The 17,178-nt window shown below is 45.5% G+C and overlaps 1 protein-coding gene across 1 annotated transcript; it reads left to right on the top strand.

The window, feature by feature from the left end:
- Nucleotides 1–14,064, top strand: DLL1 (delta like canonical Notch ligand 1). The gene is made up of 11 exons (XM_053382452.1): nucleotides 1–87; nucleotides 785–1,117; nucleotides 2,354–2,414; nucleotides 2,726–2,983; nucleotides 6,953–7,013; nucleotides 7,866–7,996; nucleotides 8,173–8,342; nucleotides 8,478–8,694; nucleotides 11,392–12,184; nucleotides 12,309–12,423; nucleotides 13,348–14,064. The coding sequence occupies exons 1-11, from the start codon at nucleotides 28–30 to the stop codon at nucleotides 13,351–13,353; spliced, it is 2,205 nt and encodes a 734-aa protein (XP_053238427.1). The 5' UTR covers nucleotides 1–27; the 3' UTR covers nucleotides 13,354–14,064.
- Nucleotides 14,065–17,178: the final 3,114 nt, after the last annotated feature.

Below are 17,178 nucleotides of genomic sequence, written 5' to 3'. Positions count from 1 at the left end.
CCCTCGGGCAACTCACTCCCTCTCAGAATGGGAGGCCAGTCCACGCTGACTCTAGTGGTCTTTTGCGTGCTTCAGTTTCCCTGCCAGGTAAGCATCGGCTGTATATAATGCATGTTTGCGCGCGTACGGTCGTGTTGACAAACCTCTTGAAACCCGCAAGGCATCGTAGATAGGAAAAGTTGGCGCGTTGCACCTCTCCGGGAAACTTGAAGGGCTACCGAGGGCGGAGGGTGGTGGCGATCTGTAACCAAGCGTTGCCCTTCTCTCCCCCACCCCATGGGTTCCTGTCGCCCCCCTCCCTCGCTTTAGTGGAGAACCGTCTGCACGCACGCGCTCGCGTTCACACATACACGCGCGCGGCACAGAGAGAACGACAGTTCACCTCGGTGGCTTTGCTGGCGCCCCAGTATTAGCGGAACTCCGGTACTCGGGGCACGCGAACTCCGCCGCGCAGGTGCCCCCTGTCGGAACGTCGCGAGGTGCCATCAATGGGGAGCTTCGCCATTGACAATTCGGCGGCTGCGTTCGACGCGGCGGGGGGCCTGGCCATTGTGCTCTGCGGGAGGCGCGTTGCGCGAACGCAGCCGCTGTCCTCCCCCCCCCCCCGGCGCCGCCTTGCCTGGAATCAGCGCAGAACTTCCATTGATAAATTTGCTCCGCCCCCCTCTGGGCGCTCGCCTCCCAATCGCCAATTTGCGGCTCCATTTCCGAGGACCAAGAGCTCCCCCCGCGCGTCCCCCCCTAAGTTGCTAATGGTGGCTCCCGCTCCCGCTTCCTCCTGTAGGTCTGGAGCTCCGGCGTGTTCGAGTTGAAGCTGCAGGAGTTCGTCAACAAGAAGGGGCTTCTGGGCAACCGCAACTGCTGCCGGGAGGGTTTCGGCGGCGCCGTGCCCAGGGGCGGCGCGGCGCCTGGGCTGCAGCAGTGCGACTGCAAGACCTTCTTCCGCGTCTGCCTCAAGCACTACCAAGCCAGCGTGTCCCCGGAGCCGCCTTGCACCTACGGCAGCTCCATCACCCCGGTGCTGGGGGCCAACTCCTTCAGCGTGCCCGACAACGCTGCCAGCAGCGACCCCTCCTTCAGCAACCCCATCCGCTTCCCCTTCGGCTTCACCTGGCCGGTAAGTTCACCCGGGTCTCCGTTACGGGTAAAGAACAGGGAGGCTGCGGGGGGGGGGGGAGCAGCGCAAGCTAAGGAAAGGAGCCATCCCTTCCCTCTTTGGTCTCCCTGTTTACAAAACACTTTTAACTACGCCCCCCTAGTGTTGTTTGAACAAATACAGATTAGAATTGCCGTTCCCTGTGTGTAAGTGCACTTTCAGGATTCCAGATTAGGGAGCGCATGCTCATGGTCAGATAAGGCTGCTGCAGAAGACTGGGGGGAACTTGCTTTTTAACTAGGCGTTTTAACCTTTCCAGTGCTTGTCAAGACTAGGATGGGGTTAGGGAACTGGGGTGGGACTGTGGATTCAGAAGCAGGGATGGAATCGGGAAGAGAGCTTTGTGTGTGTGTCTTTGTATTTGTAGCCTTTGATGCAACAGCGCAGCTCAAAAGAGTGTCTGCTTCACAAATCCAGGCTTCTCCCCAGCTCCCCACGATATGCCCTTGCTCCTTGAGACCTTGCTTATGCTGCTGCCAAGCTAATGGCTGCTTGCCGCTGCCAAGGTTACTAGATGCTTTTTAATGCAAAGCGACCTCCTGACTTCAAGGCTGCACCCTTTTGGTCCAGAATCGGCACATTAGTGTCATAATGTATCTGCAACTCCCTGCTTTCCGAGGAGTGAAGCCAGATTAGTGCTCCAGAGAGAGCAGTTCTGACCTCGCAATAGTGTTGGCAGGGGCAGCTTGTGTCTCATTAGCGGCATCAGCCAGTCAGCTGGAGGGAGGGTGATAATAGGGGTGGCTGCACATACTTTATTGTGACTCCATTCCCCCTGCCTTTCCATTATGGAAATGGCTATGTCATTGTCATTTCTGCCCGGAATTCCCAAAGGCTTCATCTACCCCGCTATCTTCTCCTCCAGCCCATTACCTCTTAGGCAGTGTGCAGAGAAAAAGTGTGAAGGCTGACAGTGATGCCCCTTCTCTCGCTCCCTCCCCCACTTTCCCCTCTCTGCTCCTTTTTAACACCACATCCTGTGCGGAGCAGGCTGAAAAAACAGGCCAGGAAGCAACTTTTCAAAAAGCTCTGCCATTTCCTTGAGGAAAGTGAAAACAGGCTGGAGTCAGGGGATCAGAGAGTCACGCTGGCTGGGCACACATATTCCTGCCCCTCCTGTGACCATATTATTTCTGCTGACTGTAGACGTTTGCTCTCATTGTTTTCTCTGTGTTCTTTAAAAATCTTATTTTCCAGGGCACTTTCTCTCTCATCATTGAAGCGCTGCACACAGACTCCCCTGATGATCTCAACACAGGTAAATGGCTTTTTCCAAGTTCCACTCAGGACTGTTGCTTTATGGGTCCATGATATGCCTGCTTTTCCAGTTAGTGAACTTTTCCAGTCCCAATAGCAGCCACTTACTTCTAAGGAAGTCCCATTGGAGTCAGTGGGACAATTCCACCTGGATCAGTGGCAACCTATAGCTTTTCCATACCTGCTTTAAAAAGTCTCACCCCTCCCTGAACTACTCTAAATTTCCATTGCAATCTTAAGCTTTCAATTTATTTAACTGCATTCCTGTTCTCTCTCTCTCTGCTCCCCCACCCCCTGCCTTCTGTTTTGCAGAGAATCCAGAACGCCTCATTAGCCGCCTGGCTACGCAGAGACATTTGACTGTTGGCGAAGAATGGTCCCAGGACCTGCACAGCAGTGGCCGCACTGACCTCAAGTATTCGTACCGTTTTGTGTGTGATGAGCACTACTACGGAGAGGGCTGTTCTGTCTTCTGCCGCCCCAGGGATGATGCCTTTGGCCACTTCACTTGTGGAGAGCGTGGGGAGAAGGTCTGCAATCCTGGCTGGAAGGGGCAGTACTGCACTGACCGTGAGTGTCCTCAAGGAAATCCTCACTTGTCTTTCTAAAGTGCTTTGGTGCCACCAATTCTCTCTCTCTTCCTCGCTCGTGCATTGGTGCAAACACGTCCCATTCAGAAACGAGTGTGCTTGCTAGGGAGAATTTTAAAAAGCCACATACCAACAATGATATAATGAAATCCTGAATCTGTAGTCCTTAAGGAATAAGGATAAAATATAATATATTAGAATTACAAAAAAAAATGCTTTGTACACCAAACAGCAAATAATATTGGACACAGTTCTTTTGGGTGGCAATAGATAGATGAGCTCCTAGAGAAAGAAGAAGGTGCAAAGCATTAGGAGACTTCCTGTCAGCAAAGTTATGGACATGATGCAGCCAACACTTTGGATTTTCCATGACTTTTATTAGGAGAGTAAAACAGGTGCTTTGCTGTCCCACTGAAATCAGTGGAATTTGAAAGTGCTTGACACTGGCTGGATTGGATCCTTAGAAATTGCCACGAAAATCCAAAGGTGCAGAATTCAGGAACCTGACCTAAAATAAACACCACCTTCAGGGCAAATCAGCAAAATAATTATGGGAGCTATATAGAAGGTTTGGACAAATATTTAGAGCATTTTATTCCCACCCCACGCCTAGCAGATACAGAATTCCTAACTCCACCTTAACGGTAGGTGAACAGTGGCAACTAATGGGTCTGACTAACATAGTATTATGTTACCAGTTGGGCTAATAACATTATAGTACACATTAAAACATACACATTTCTATAAAATTCCTGCAGCCTGTCTTATCTATTGACTGTGAGCATCAAAACAACTGCATGTAGCTGAATTGGCAATTTTGCAGCAAGTGCTTTTCTGAACAAATACACCAATAAATGTGACATGCTGCCTTTTCCTACTGTAGGGTATTAGACTTACTATTAATTTTATGGCAGTGCCTGCAACACATTCTCGACTTTTAGTTCTTTTTCTTTCTTTAAACATTTTCCAAATTCCAAAAAAAATAAGAGCATCCACTAATGTAAACAGTAAACACATTCTATACATACAGTAGATTAGGCTGCAGTCCCAAACACATTTGCCAGAGAGTAAAGGACCATTGAACACAGAGACACTTCTGAGTAAATATGCATAGAATTGCTTGTAATGCACATTAAAATGCATACAGCTTCACCAAGTTCTTGCCCTGTGTGACATAACATGATTGTTAATCAATAGTGTCAAGTCTAATATAGCTAATCCCCTCTTAGATATTTAGCATGTAGATTGCATAGCAAACCTATGAACCAAATGTAGTCAAATAGTTTAATCACTATTTAGCAGCTCAATCAGTTTTTTCCCTTTTTTCAGCCACAACTTCTTGTTTTATTAGCATAGGGAGGACTATTATTGCATAAGAGATAAGGCTCATGGTTGCATTAAGTGCTAGAGTCAGTATGCTAAATTTGCATTGACATTTCCAACTCAGAATGCCAACATTCTCTAAGAGGGGTGGGGAACCTCTGCCTCCCCCCCCCAGCTTCAAACCAGAGGTCCTCAAACACCCGGAGGGTCCAAGGTTAGCCCCCCCCCGGCACTCTGATATATCACCCTCTGCCACCCAAGCTCCTCTGGGAGGAAGGGCAGATAGATAGATAGATAGATAGATAGATAGATAGATAGATGTACACAAAACAAAGATGAAAATCAAGGACACACATTGAAACATTCCTAAAAGTCATTCTGCTGATTGACAGCTGAATTTCTGCGCTTGGCACTTTAAAGTTGTTAAAGACTATCCCCCTCTTCCAAAGATCAGGCCAGCATAATTGTGGGAGGAGTAAAGAACAAACACACACAGAGAGAAATTCAAGGAAAGTGTTGAAGTTGGTTGACTTGAAGGTGCCAGAAAATGCAACCCCCACACTAAAGTCAGTGAGCATTCTTTCCTTGACTTCAGTGACATTTGAATTGCATCCCATATGGTTGTTTTTTAAAGGTCTTATTTAGTTTTTGAGTTCTTAGTTTCAGTTCTGGTAATGTCATTGATAGCAGCAATGATAGTGGAAGGAACATGGGTGTCCATAGGACCTTTTATTTGGGGGGGGTGTATTTTCCTGGGGTGGAGCACTAAAAGGCAGTGGGCAGGCTAAGTGCTCATCAAAAATGAGAAGTGTCTGCACATACTGTCTCCCTTCTTGAGATCTACAAATGTTATAACCTTTCTTTTAAATTTAAAAAAGGTGGGAATTGGGGGATTATAGTTCATTGGTGGTAGGAGGACTGTTCTCCCCTTGCCCTTCCATGGACCCCTACAGGAGTTTGGAGGCATGTGGCTACATTTTATAGCCTGGCAAGAGAAATTTGAATGTCCTTGTCCAGACCTAGTGAGCCAGGGATGCCAGTAACTCCAAAAAATGGTCTGGAGCTGTACCAAAACATCAACAAACCAGGATCTGAAAGTTGAACCCCACAAGCTCCACATGTTCCAATGGGTTTGGCACTCCACCATGCCACCTGAGAGAACTTCCAAAAGCAGATTGTGATATGGTATGGCTGTGTGCTATTCCAAAGAAAACAAAAGCTTACAAAGGCCACTGGGCATGCCCCAAGCCCTTGGGTGTGTCTAAAGTAGTACGTTGGATCCTTGCCATTGTGATAAGATGTGTCCAATGTAATTGCCGCTGTTTGTATGTGTGTGCTTTTTTTTTAAAAAAAGAAAACACTGTTGAATGGCTTGACACTGCCCAGGCTCAGTATCTGTGCAGAGAGGGTGGGCAGAATTCTGAGCCAATGCAGCAAACAGAGGGCTTGTGTTTCCCATCATAACACTTAGTCTTCTTGCCTCCTCCTTTCGCATTAGACGTGGAGGAGCGCAGAATAAAATGGCTTTAGGAAAATATTCCCTTTGACTCCTTAGTTGATGTTGCCTTCTGAAGCCCCTTTGTATTACTGGTGTACACTGACTGTGTCTCCCTCCTTCTTTTTCTTTTTAATAAGCTGAGTTTGAGGAGCGAGTTAGAATACATGCCACCTTTTTTTTTGACCAATGGGGGTGATGTCACCCTAGAAGCAGAGGAAATAAATAAACAAACTGCAGGCTTTCCTCATAGGCCTGCTTGCCCTCCCCACCCCCACTCCCGCTGCCCATTCAGTTCACTTTTTTTGAGACAATCTGATTATCGGCCCAGCTTTTCCTCGTCTTCTGTTTCTCCTTCTCCGGGGCTCGTCATTGTCTCTGGCTTGCTTTGTTGAATTAAAACTTGCAGTGCCTGCTTAATGAGTTCCATAACCAGGCAAAGTAATGAGCAGAAGTCTTCCCTCCTGCTGGCCTGCTTACTTCTTTGCCATTGCTGTGTGTGTGTGTGTGTGCTCCCTAGGCCTCTTCACTCCTGCCTTCCTTTCTGGGTGTGTGAAAGAACTTTGGACTTACTTATTTGAATAAGAAGAAAAATCACTGCGCGTGCCATAGATTAGATCTGGGCAGGGATAGGCTGTTTGGGAAGCACATCTTGGCCCTGATTGGCCGCAGGAGGTTGGGGGTATTGTTGCAGTGGGGCAGCTGCTGGGAGAGAATAGACAATAGAGCAGCTGTCCTGGCTGGCACCCTGCACACCAGCTGTCCACCCTTATCTGCTCTCTCTCTCACTCACACACATACACACACACACACTCTGAGGACAGCAAGAGGAGGAGCTGTGTGCATAGACTGGCGGGGTGGGGGGTGGAGAGAGAGGACTTCTGACCCTTGCCGGGAAGAAAAGGCGGATGGGAGCAATTGTGAGGTCTCTTTTGTCCATGGGCAACTGTATTAAGGGGAATGTTCATCCCTGGCGATAAGTAAAGGAACCAGTTATTAAGCAAGATCAATACGCCAGAGTTGAATTCAGCTGCTGTTACCAACTCAGCTCTAGTGAAAGGAGTTTGACTCACTCCACCCTTCCCCCCCAAAAGGCTTATCTGTACATTTCTGCTCCTTTGTGTTTTTCAGCAATTTGCTTGCCTGGATGTGATGAGCAGCATGGATTTTGCGACAAGCCTGGGGAATGCAAGTAAGTTTTCGGAGCTCTTCTTCCTCTGCCCCTCCCACCCCAGCCTTCCTGCCTGCAGACTCGATCTGAGAATCCCAAATAGATGACATGAAATGCCTTAGAAGTTTTGCCCGATGGTTGGGTGAGACGTCCCAATAATATGAAGTCAAAGTATTAATCCAGAAATTGAAACATTCCCCTCCCCCCAGAAGTCTCAGCTTACATCTCTGTCTTGTTCAGCTTTCGCTAGGAAATGAAGCTTTTGGATGAGGCTTACTTCCTAGCAGGAGTGCATAGGATTTCAGCCATAATGAGGTCAAATTCGATGACCTTATGAAGCCCTGGCAAAAATTACAATCGCTTAAATGATAGCTACAATAATGAGGCAGTGGAGTGTTGCAATTCCAGTAACCAAATCTAGTGGAGAGCTGGCGTGCTGTAGAATAGAAGATTGAGTGTTGTATTTAGGAAAAGACCTGGGTCTAAATTTCTTCTAAATTACGAAAATAGTTGGCCTTAGGAGATCTCTCAGGATACAGGGTTGGTGGGATCAAATGGGATCATCCCATGTATACTGCTCAGAACGTCTTGGAGGAAGGGCAGAAGTGTGATCAATAATAAACCAAGGCCACCATCTTAAGCACTTTACGCTCCGAAGTGAGTTCAAATCAAAGAGCTTCAATGGAATGGAAAATTCTGTATTCAGGCTGCGAAAGAAGCATCTATTAATAGTTTAGGAATATGGCTTCCTTGATTGTTAAGGAAGTTTTTCCCCCTGGGGTTTTCTGTTTTTGTTTTTAGCTTCAATGGGTTTGCAGTTTGTGGTAGGATTTCCTGTACTGATAGTCTGGTATTTTTGATTTTTTAAAATAGATGCCGAGTTGGTTGGCAGGGGCGTTACTGTGACGAGTGCATCCGGTACCCAGGTTGCCTTCATGGTACCTGTCAACAGCCGTGGCAGTGCAACTGTCAGGAAGGCTGGGGCGGTCTCTTTTGTAACCAGGGTAAGTTCTTGACCTTTCATAGTAACATGACTTGATCCTCCTTGAACTAAGACTGCAATCCTATGCATGCTTACCTGGGAATAACTTACAGTGGAGTTGCTTCTGGAAGCTGTGTAATGTCCTTGTGAAACCGTGTGTGTCCTTACAGACATGCCTCTTGTTTTAATCTTCTGTAGATCTCAATTACTGTACACACCACAAGCCTTGCAAGAATGGTGCCACTTGTACCAACACTGGCCAAGGGAGCTACACCTGTTCTTGCCGTCCTGGCTACACTGGAGCCAACTGTGAGATTGAAATCAATGAATGTGATGCCAATCCTTGCAAGAATGGAGGGAGCTGTACCGTAAGTTTCTAAAATGTTATTATTATTATTATTATTATTATTATTATTATTTTCAAAAAGTAGTGTTAAGAGATGCTTACGGTAATCTCAGTATGCAGTATAGGCTTCTAAACACCACACTCTTCTTTGCAACAGGATCTTGAGAACAGCTATTCTTGTACCTGTCCACCTGGCTTCTATGGTAAAAACTGTGAGTTGGGAGCAATGACTTGTGCTGATGGTCCGTGCTTCAATGGAGGGCGGTGCACAGACAACCCGGAAGGTGGATACAGCTGCCGTTGCCCAGTGGGTTACTCTGGATTTAACTGTGAAAAGAAAATTGACTATTGCAGCTCCAGTCCTTGTGCTAATGGTAAGCCAAACCAGTCTTTGCCCGATCCGTTCAAGATTAATGAGCATTTTGCCATGACCGTCAATGAAAAGTTGAATGAACTTCCCATTTAAGTTTTGTAACTTTCAGGGGAAGTGAATGAACTTCCTATTGAGGTTCACTTAAGGCCCCATAATGTGAATTCCCGTTTTAGCAGAGGAAGAGTAAGATCTAATCCAAGTCAAGTAGTGTCACGAGAGGTATATGCAGCTTATGCATGCTTATTCAGAAGGAAGGCCCAAATTGTTCAAGTGGGGCTTACTCTGAAGTGTGCCATGGCCTTGGGTTGGATTGTAAATAGGACCTGCAGCAAAATGGTGCTTTGCTCCCGCCCCCCACCCCCAGCGTATGGTTGTCCACCAGCCTGACTCAGCAAGACTCTTTTGGTGTAACTTCAAAAAGTTGCAGTCTTACGCATGTTTACTTGGGAGTAATTCCCATTGAACTCAGTAACTCTTACTTCTGAGTAGACACGCAAAGGATTGTTCTGTGCATCTGTCTTGCCTAGTATAAATGCTGTGTTTCTCAACAGTGTCAGCTTTCCCTTTTCAGTTGAATAAATCGCTCCTCAGCCTGTGGCTGGAAGGTTGCATGTTTGGAAGTTCGTTCTCCCAAATGCTCCTTAAACAAGGAAAACCTAGCATATCAGGAAAGAGAGCCATCTCCTGCCCCCCCCTCTCCCTGAGGTGTACAGGCAGGCTTTTAACTTTTAAATTTGAGGAAGTATTCATACCCATGAGAACTCTTCTCTTCTGTTCCCCGTGCCTGCCTCAAAGTAGCCTGAAGTAGTGCAGTCTAGGAAATGGCCGCTTGGCTCTCTCTGCTAAATGTCTAAACGGACCCAAAGACTTGGAAGAAATCCCCCTGTCCATGCCTGTTCCTCTTCCCAAATTGTTCCTGTCATATGGTCTTAAGCAATGAGTGCAGAGAGCAGAACCAGTTTGATCTTCTGCTTTTCAGCTGAGGGAATTGGCATCAGACGGGCTGCTTCCTATTCTCTGATGGTTCTTTTTAATTGCACTTTTGGCTTGAGTTTAGTAAGTAAGGTTATGCTTATGCTTCAGATTTTGTTGCGGTTCAGTTTTTAAGAAATGACCTGGACCAGCTTGATTCCCTGACTATATGTCCTCCTCTGTGTGTTTAAGAATTGGGTCACCAGATTTGGACATTTGTTTTCTATATAGAACATGCCCCTTTGAAACGCTGGAGCAGTGAAGTATGGCGACCGCAAAACCATTTCATTTATTTGTTTTACAAATCCTTATCTTGCCTTTCTGTAGACCCCAAGAGCAGCTCCTAAACAATAAAATCACATAACCAATCAAATACAAAATGTCCACTAGAATCCTAGACACACCTCATCAAGAAGTAGTCATGATAAAATGGTGGGCTGGTGTCTGGTGGGAGCTTTTCCAGCCTTGGGACCACATTCCCTTGGGGTCAACTTCCAGGGCCCTCCTACCAGTAATGGAAGTAGCTCAAGCAGGTGTGGCCAGACACATACCACTCTCCATCCTCCACCCAGGCAAGCAAAAGGTGTTATCACACTTCCAGGACACATTCCAGCCGGGTAAAACCATAAGAGAAAGATGCGGAGCAGGACCAGGGAGGCTGCAGCCTAGAGGACATGGCCTGGGTAGAGTCCCCAGGGCTGTAAAGTGAGGCCCAGAGTGCTGCATATGACCCCTAGGCCTGAGGTTTCCCCACCCCATTGTAAATGATTCAAAACTGTTTCTAGTAAGAACCATAAAACTGGCTGATAACAGAGTACACCTTAAAGGCCTGTGGATCTTCTTTTTTTTTTTACAAGTTATTTTTACAAGTTCCTTTTAAAGCCTCAGTTTTGATGGATCTCAGTGGGCAATATGTTTCATCATGCCTTGAAGGCAGCCTGCCAACTACGTGTGTCAGAGTGAAGCTGCAATCCTGTAGCTGAAAGTAAGCCCTGTAATAAGACATTTGATTGTACTGGGCTTGCCCTGCGCTTTCTACCGTTACAAAGGCTCATCTCTTTGGGCTATGTTTTCCTTGCTTTCCTACACAATGAAGCAGTATGCTGTGAGGCTGTGAATACTGCATAACTTCAGGGATTATCCATACTTTCTCCTGCATTTTGATCATATTGTGTACCATTTAATTCCAATGGGACTGGAAGCTTTCTCATTGTGCCATGGCTGTGCCTCTCGAAAATCCAATCTTACCCAGCGAATTGGATCTTGCAGTGTGCATGGAAAAACCAAAGAGATTTTGCTTAAACTGAGTTTCATTTCAGTGGAGAAGATCGGATTTTGACATCCTTGGAGCAATGTGAAAGGCTCTTGGGCCCAGGGAAATTAATCGGTACACAATACGATCCAAATGCAGATCTGGCAAAAGTGTGGATGAGCCGTTGGTCTGACAGGGCTGTTTAAAGGGTGCTGTTGACTGGGAACTGAAAAGATGCGTTGTCTAATGGATAAGAGGCTTGTCTTTGGCCCTGTGAGATCTGGAGTCAGGACCCCACTTGGCCATGAAGCTTGGGTCACTGTTTCTCAGCCAGATCTACCTCGTAGGATTGTTGCTAGAATAAAATAGAAAAATCTCACGTGCTCTTTGGCGAAAAGGCAGTTTTGCAGATGCAATAAATGGTCACTCCTGGGCTATATACTGATCTCATTTGTCCTCTCTGATGTTTTGCAGGAGCTCAGTGTGTTGATCTGGGGAATTCCTATATATGCCAATGTCCAGCTGGCTTCACCGGAAGACACTGCGACGATAATGTGGACGATTGTGCTTCCTTTCCTTGCTTGAATGGCGGGACCTGTCAAGATGGGGTTAATGATTATTCTTGCACCTGCCCTCCGGGTTACAGTGGGAAGAACTGCAGCACTCCCGTCAGCAAGTGCGAACACAGCCCTTGCCACAACGGGGCTACTTGCCACGAGAGGAACAACCGCTACGTGTGCGAGTGCGCTCGTGGTTACGGGGGGCTGAACTGCCAGTTTTTGCTCCCCGAACAGCCTCCGGGGGCAGTGACGGTTGACATTACCGAGAAGTACACCGAGGGGCAGAGTTCGCAGTTCCCTTGGATTGCAGTATGCGCCGGGATTATCCTGGTCCTGATGTTGCTGCTGGGCTGCGCCACTGTGGTTGTCTGCTTCCGGCTCAAAATGCAGAAGAGGCAACAGCAGCCCGACCCGTGCAGAAGCGAGACGGAGACCATGAACAACCTGGCCAATTGCCAGCGAGAGAAGGACATTTCCATCAGCGTCATTGGCGCCACCCAGATTAAGAACACCAACAAGAAAGTGGACTTCCACAGCGATAACGCAGACAAAAACGGCTACAAAGCCCGGTACCCGTCAGTGGATTACAATTTGGTGCATGAACTCAAGAACGAGGACTCTGTTAAAGAGGAACACAGCAAATGTGAAGCTAAGTGTGACACATACGACTCCGAGGCAGAGGAGAAAGGCGCAGTACAACTAAAGAGGTAGGTTAAGGAGGGTGGCAGGGGGTGGGTCAGCATGCCCCTTGCGAAGTGCAGGCAGCATATTCGAGCTGGTCGCCAAAGCATCCGTCTCATCCTTGTCTCCTGTTTTCTTTTTGGCTTGTAGTGAACTGTCTGAAAGGAAACGGCCAGAATCGGTATACTCCACTTCGAAAGACACAAAGTACCAGTCGGTGTATGTCATATCAGAAGAGAAAGATGAATGCATCATAGCAACGGAGGTTGGTACATTTTCTAATGTGCTCGAAAGGCAAACTTACCCATCCAACTTCCCAGCTAACTAGAGTCAGCCAGCAAATTCCATCCGCTTACCAATGCTGTGCTAGCTTAGACTAGCTGAAATTGGATCTGGCTTTGCGTTGTTGTTCTTAATTGAATCCTGCAATCTATTGCTCTTCTTGATGCAACCCAGTTCTTCAAGCTGTTCTTTGCAACTGGGGACTTGAAGAGGAATTAATTGGTTTAGTACATTGGAGTAGTCCGGTGGAAAGTAAGTAGGGCAATTCCAGAGTAGATGCCTATAAAGCTATGCTCAGTGGTACACAACATGGTTTGCATGTAGAAGATCCCAGGTTCAGTCCCCAAAATCTCCAGGTAGGGCTGGTAAGCCTGTTATTGTGTAGACATGGGTGGACTAATGGCAGCTTTCTGTGTTCTAAGGAAACTGCCCCATAGGTTGTATGTGTATCCATTGCTATCGAAAAGCCTCCTACTGATTCCAGTGCATTGCATCAGTTACTAGGTGAGGTACTTTAGTAGTACGAAATCACAAATGTGTCCTTAAAGAGAAAGGCATCCAGTGGGCTGTGATTCAAGGGGAGGCCCTACAAGGCATCTGCTTATGAGGATGTATAAGATTGTACGCAAATTGTTGTTCCCAGTCTTTCTTCTTGCCTGATAGCCTTGCAAATAATTCCACTTAAGTGCTTAGTCTACACAAAGACCACTTGTACTTATTGCAGGCATGAAGGGAAGAACCAACTTCCATAAAATTAATTGTCTGGAAGAGATGCTTGCTTCCTGCAGGTGACCAGACAAGCGCCTGTTTTCTATATCTGGCATAGTACTGGGAGGTCTTGTGTCTGATCTTTTGTACCTTCATCAATTCACTCTTGCTTTTTCTCCCTCCCTCCAACTTTACGCAGGTGTAAAGGAAAGACGATATGGCAAGATTGTTGTTTTGGAACAATTTTCAAAGGTGATATGCCCCAATGAATGCTGCTGAACAAGAAAGGGAGAGAGATTCCTTCACTGACTGCTGCTGAGAAACTAAATTCAGGCTGAGCTGGTTCTCTACTGAAGTTAGCAAAAGTGACTGCAAGTAATACATGGTGGACACTAGGCCAGGGTCTGTGTTCAAAGATACCTGTTGCACTGCCTTTTATGACTATTTATCATTGCACTATGGTCAGTTGCTTTTTTTTCTATATATATTTAAATGAACGGACTTAATTCCTACATAAGAAGCATGCACTGCCTGAAGTGTATATTTTGGATTCTTATGAGCCAGTCCTTTCTTGAATTAGAGATACAAACACTGCTTTTATTGTCCTTTTTATACTAAAATGTGTTTTTACTAGGTGGGGGGAAAGTGTGTTATTTTTTTTAAAACTGTAAAAAATTATTTTCAGGATATTTGTAAAGCTTGAGTATTTTGTGACGTTTCTTTTTTATAATTTAATTTTTTTGGTAAATATGTACAAAGGCACTTCGGGTCTATGTGACTATATTTTTTGTATATAATGTATTTATGGAATATTGTGCAAAATGTTATTTGAGGTTTTTTTTACTGTTTTTTTTTTTTGGTTAATGAAGAAATTCATTTTTAAACTATTTTTCCAAAATAAATATTATTAATGATATCCAAAGTAACATTTGTGGGTTTGGTTTTTTTTAACGTAACACTGTTGGACCAAATTCTATTATTCATCATCGTCATCTGAAGGTAGACGGACAGATAGATGAGTCCATTTCTTGCTCCATATCAGAGTTGCATGGCTTTGGACTCAATGTATGCAGCTCTCAGGTCCTAGCTCAGTGACAGAGCACCTTTCTTGCATGCAGAATGTGCCAGGTTAAATCCCTGGCATCTCCAGGTAGGGCTAGGAGAGACCCTAGAGCAGAACTTTCCAAACTCTGTTGGGACACATTGGTGTGTCAGCTGCAGTGTGTAGTTGTACGAATGCTTGCAGCACTCCTTGCAGCTGGAAAGGGTTAGTTTAACCTCTGGTTTGCTAGTAAAACTTGTGGGATGTAACATCACTGAAGCAGTCAAATACAACATTTCCTGTTTGCCCAGAGTGGACTCCTGTCACATCTGGTCTGGAGCATCCTTCTCCTGTGTGTGACCTGGTAGAGGGGCGTGACCCTGGCGTAGACCTTATAAAAGGGCCAGTCACTCAGCCGTTTTCCTCTTGATACTTTCTTGATGCCCTTCTCTCCATTTTACCTTTTGCTCTCTGCTGGCTCTCAGCCAGCAGCACACGGCTCATCCCTACAGAGGAGGAAGCCACACTTTGTATCTCTATAAATGTAACTGCAACTATAAACTAAAGCCTGCCTTCAGGAAACTACTGTGAACTGAATGTAACTCATCTTTACGCTTACTTTTAAAGAAGACTGCCATGTTACTATTTTAAGAGGGAAATAAAGGGGAATTTTACCAGGAACAATCCAGACTCGACAAGCCAGACTGGATTGCTTAATTTAAAGGATTCTAATGAACTGTTAACTTGCTTCCAGCAATGTGCAAAGGAATGTGCTCTGCTACTAGCTCACTAGCATGAGTGAGGAAGGATAATATTTAGTCAATATAGCCTCTCCTACTATCCACAACATTCCCACAAAACTGAATTACTGTGTCACGAAATGATGCATGTCTAAAAAGTGTGTCATCAACATGAAAAGTTTGGAAAGCTCTGCCCTAGAGATCCACTGCCAGTCAGTTTAGATAATGCTGATCAAGATCGACCCAATGGTCTAATGCAGCTTCCTATGTTTTTAAATGTATTTTATTATAAAATATGCTGAGGACCTTATTACAGAATTTGGAGAAGTGCTCACTCCAAAGAATAACAATGTTTTCTGATCCACACATTTAGTCTGGGAGATAGTGATCGGGGCAGTTTGTATCAGAATTCACAAAGGTTGAATTCCCCACGCATGACTCTTATTGACATGAAAGCAAATTGGTGGAGGGAGATGCATGAAACCCAGCTATGGCAAATACAGGTCTTTAAAGATCAAGGGTAATAGCTCTCGAAAATAGTCCTGGCTGAGACTCTGGATAGCCACTGCCACCCAGCTGGGCTACATGGACATACAGACCAAGTCAATTTAAAGCAATGTCATGCATTTATATTAGATCTTGTAGATCATGAGGTGCCATGGAGCAAAACTGCATGCTCAGCTGGGACTCTCCCACGGTTAGCTGCGGTAAGTGAAAGTTCACTGTTTGAACATGGAGCTTTGTCATTCCATCAGTAGCGATGAAAAAGCAATGATAAAGATGCAGTTCACTGAGTGCCAGTCTCATGCTAGGGCCATTGTAATTAACAGGACCTGTTCATGGGTGGACGGACTCCTGTTGAAAAAGGTTTATCCCTCTCAATCACTTGGTTTCTAATGGGGGAAGCAGATGCTGAAGCAAGCTTGTTTGTTATCTCTGACACCTCGTCCCTGATGTGTGATGACAGGGGCAAAACTACATTTTGCACAAGCTCAGAGTTCTCGCAAAACAATGGTTTATATTTCAGTACAGCGTCCTGAAGTTCAGCACTGATTCTGGGGCTGAGTCCTTGGGCATCCAGCTTAAATGATCTCCTCTTTTTGAGCTGTGCACCTTTTCTAAAGCTTCCCGAATCCACATGGCTTTCTTGGGTCTGAAATTGCACATATCTGGGTTCTGTTGATAGACCTTTTTCTGTGAGGGGAAAGACACATTTTAAGCAATCCAAATTTGCTGCTTGCGTTGCATGCATGGAAACAGGTCCATGTGCACTTGGAAAGAAGTTGGCTGGCTTTGTGGCAGAGGGCTGTACATAAAGGCCTTCATCCAGGCAACAATGAAAGCCATTTCAAGTGGTCCAGATTTTTTGTTAGCATTGCACCTGGCTGCCTACTTCCTCTGCTTAGCGGCATACCTTGCAGCCAAGCTCAAGAAACGCTGGATTACAGTGAAAAGCTTCCATACAATCAGACTTCTTTTAAATCCCATTAGTCTTAAAGAGTAACTGTGTAACTGCCAAACTGCACTCTAAGGCATTGAAAACAATGGAACCCTGAGCAAGCATGTAAAGTATTGGACTGAACCCCTGAACCTCTGAATATTTAATCTCCTTTGGAGAAACATTTTTAAAGTATTTCTGTTGTATTTGGGAAGGTTTTATGGTCCCAGTTTTATGTTTCACCCACCCTCCCTAGGTAACCTTCAGACAGGCACGGTCTCTTGCCCGTGTCACAGTTAGACCAGTCACACTGGAGATGGGCAAACCTCGCACAAAAATGTTAACAGGTTTGATTGTGTGAGGGTATTTCCCCTGAAAGGTCTTGGGTGTCAGAAAAAGCATATGATAAGTGAATTCAGCCCCAGCATAGTCTACTTTTAATTATTACCCAGTTCTTGTCTACCTTTGGCATGTGGCATTTTTGTGATGACCTTTGGTTTTCATGAAATAAACATGACTGATGAGTGTGATAAGTTCTGGGCAAGCTCTCTCTTTGCCCCATTAGAATGTGACAAAGTGATGGAACCCAGGAACTGGCTTGTATATGTGAGTAGAACAACCGATAGGAAGAGCATAAAGTTAGCATCAAACTATTCTTTCACCAAAAGAGAAAAGGTTTAATTCTGTTTGAGGACACTCAATAACTATCTCTAATTTCTCTCTCTTTCTCTGAATAATAATGATAAAATAACCACCTAACTTAGCTCAATACCATGGTGCATGAACACAGGAAATTATGTGCTGCTGTTG

The sequence above is a fragment of the Podarcis raffonei genome, chromosome 3 (genome assembly GCF_027172205.1).
Source record: "Podarcis raffonei isolate rPodRaf1 chromosome 3, rPodRaf1.pri, whole genome shotgun sequence".
Lineage (NCBI taxonomy): Eukaryota > Metazoa > Chordata > Lepidosauria > Squamata > Lacertidae > Podarcis > Podarcis raffonei.
This window is presented reverse-complemented; position numbering and strand designations above follow the sequence as displayed.

Bases quoted from the DNA above. Each gene is read 5' to 3' on its own strand.
- DLL1 (XM_053382452.1), top strand. From the start codon at position 28: ATGGGAGGCCAGTCCACGCTGACTCTAGTGGTCTTTTGCGTGCTTCAG. The intron at 2,415-2,725 runs GTAAATGGCTTT...TCTGTTTTGCAG, and splicing joins CCCTGATGATCTCAACACAG to AGAATCCAGAACGCCTCATT. The intron at 2,984-6,952 runs GTGAGTGTCCTC...TGTGTTTTTCAG, and splicing joins GGGGCAGTACTGCACTGACC to CAATTTGCTTGCCTGGATGT.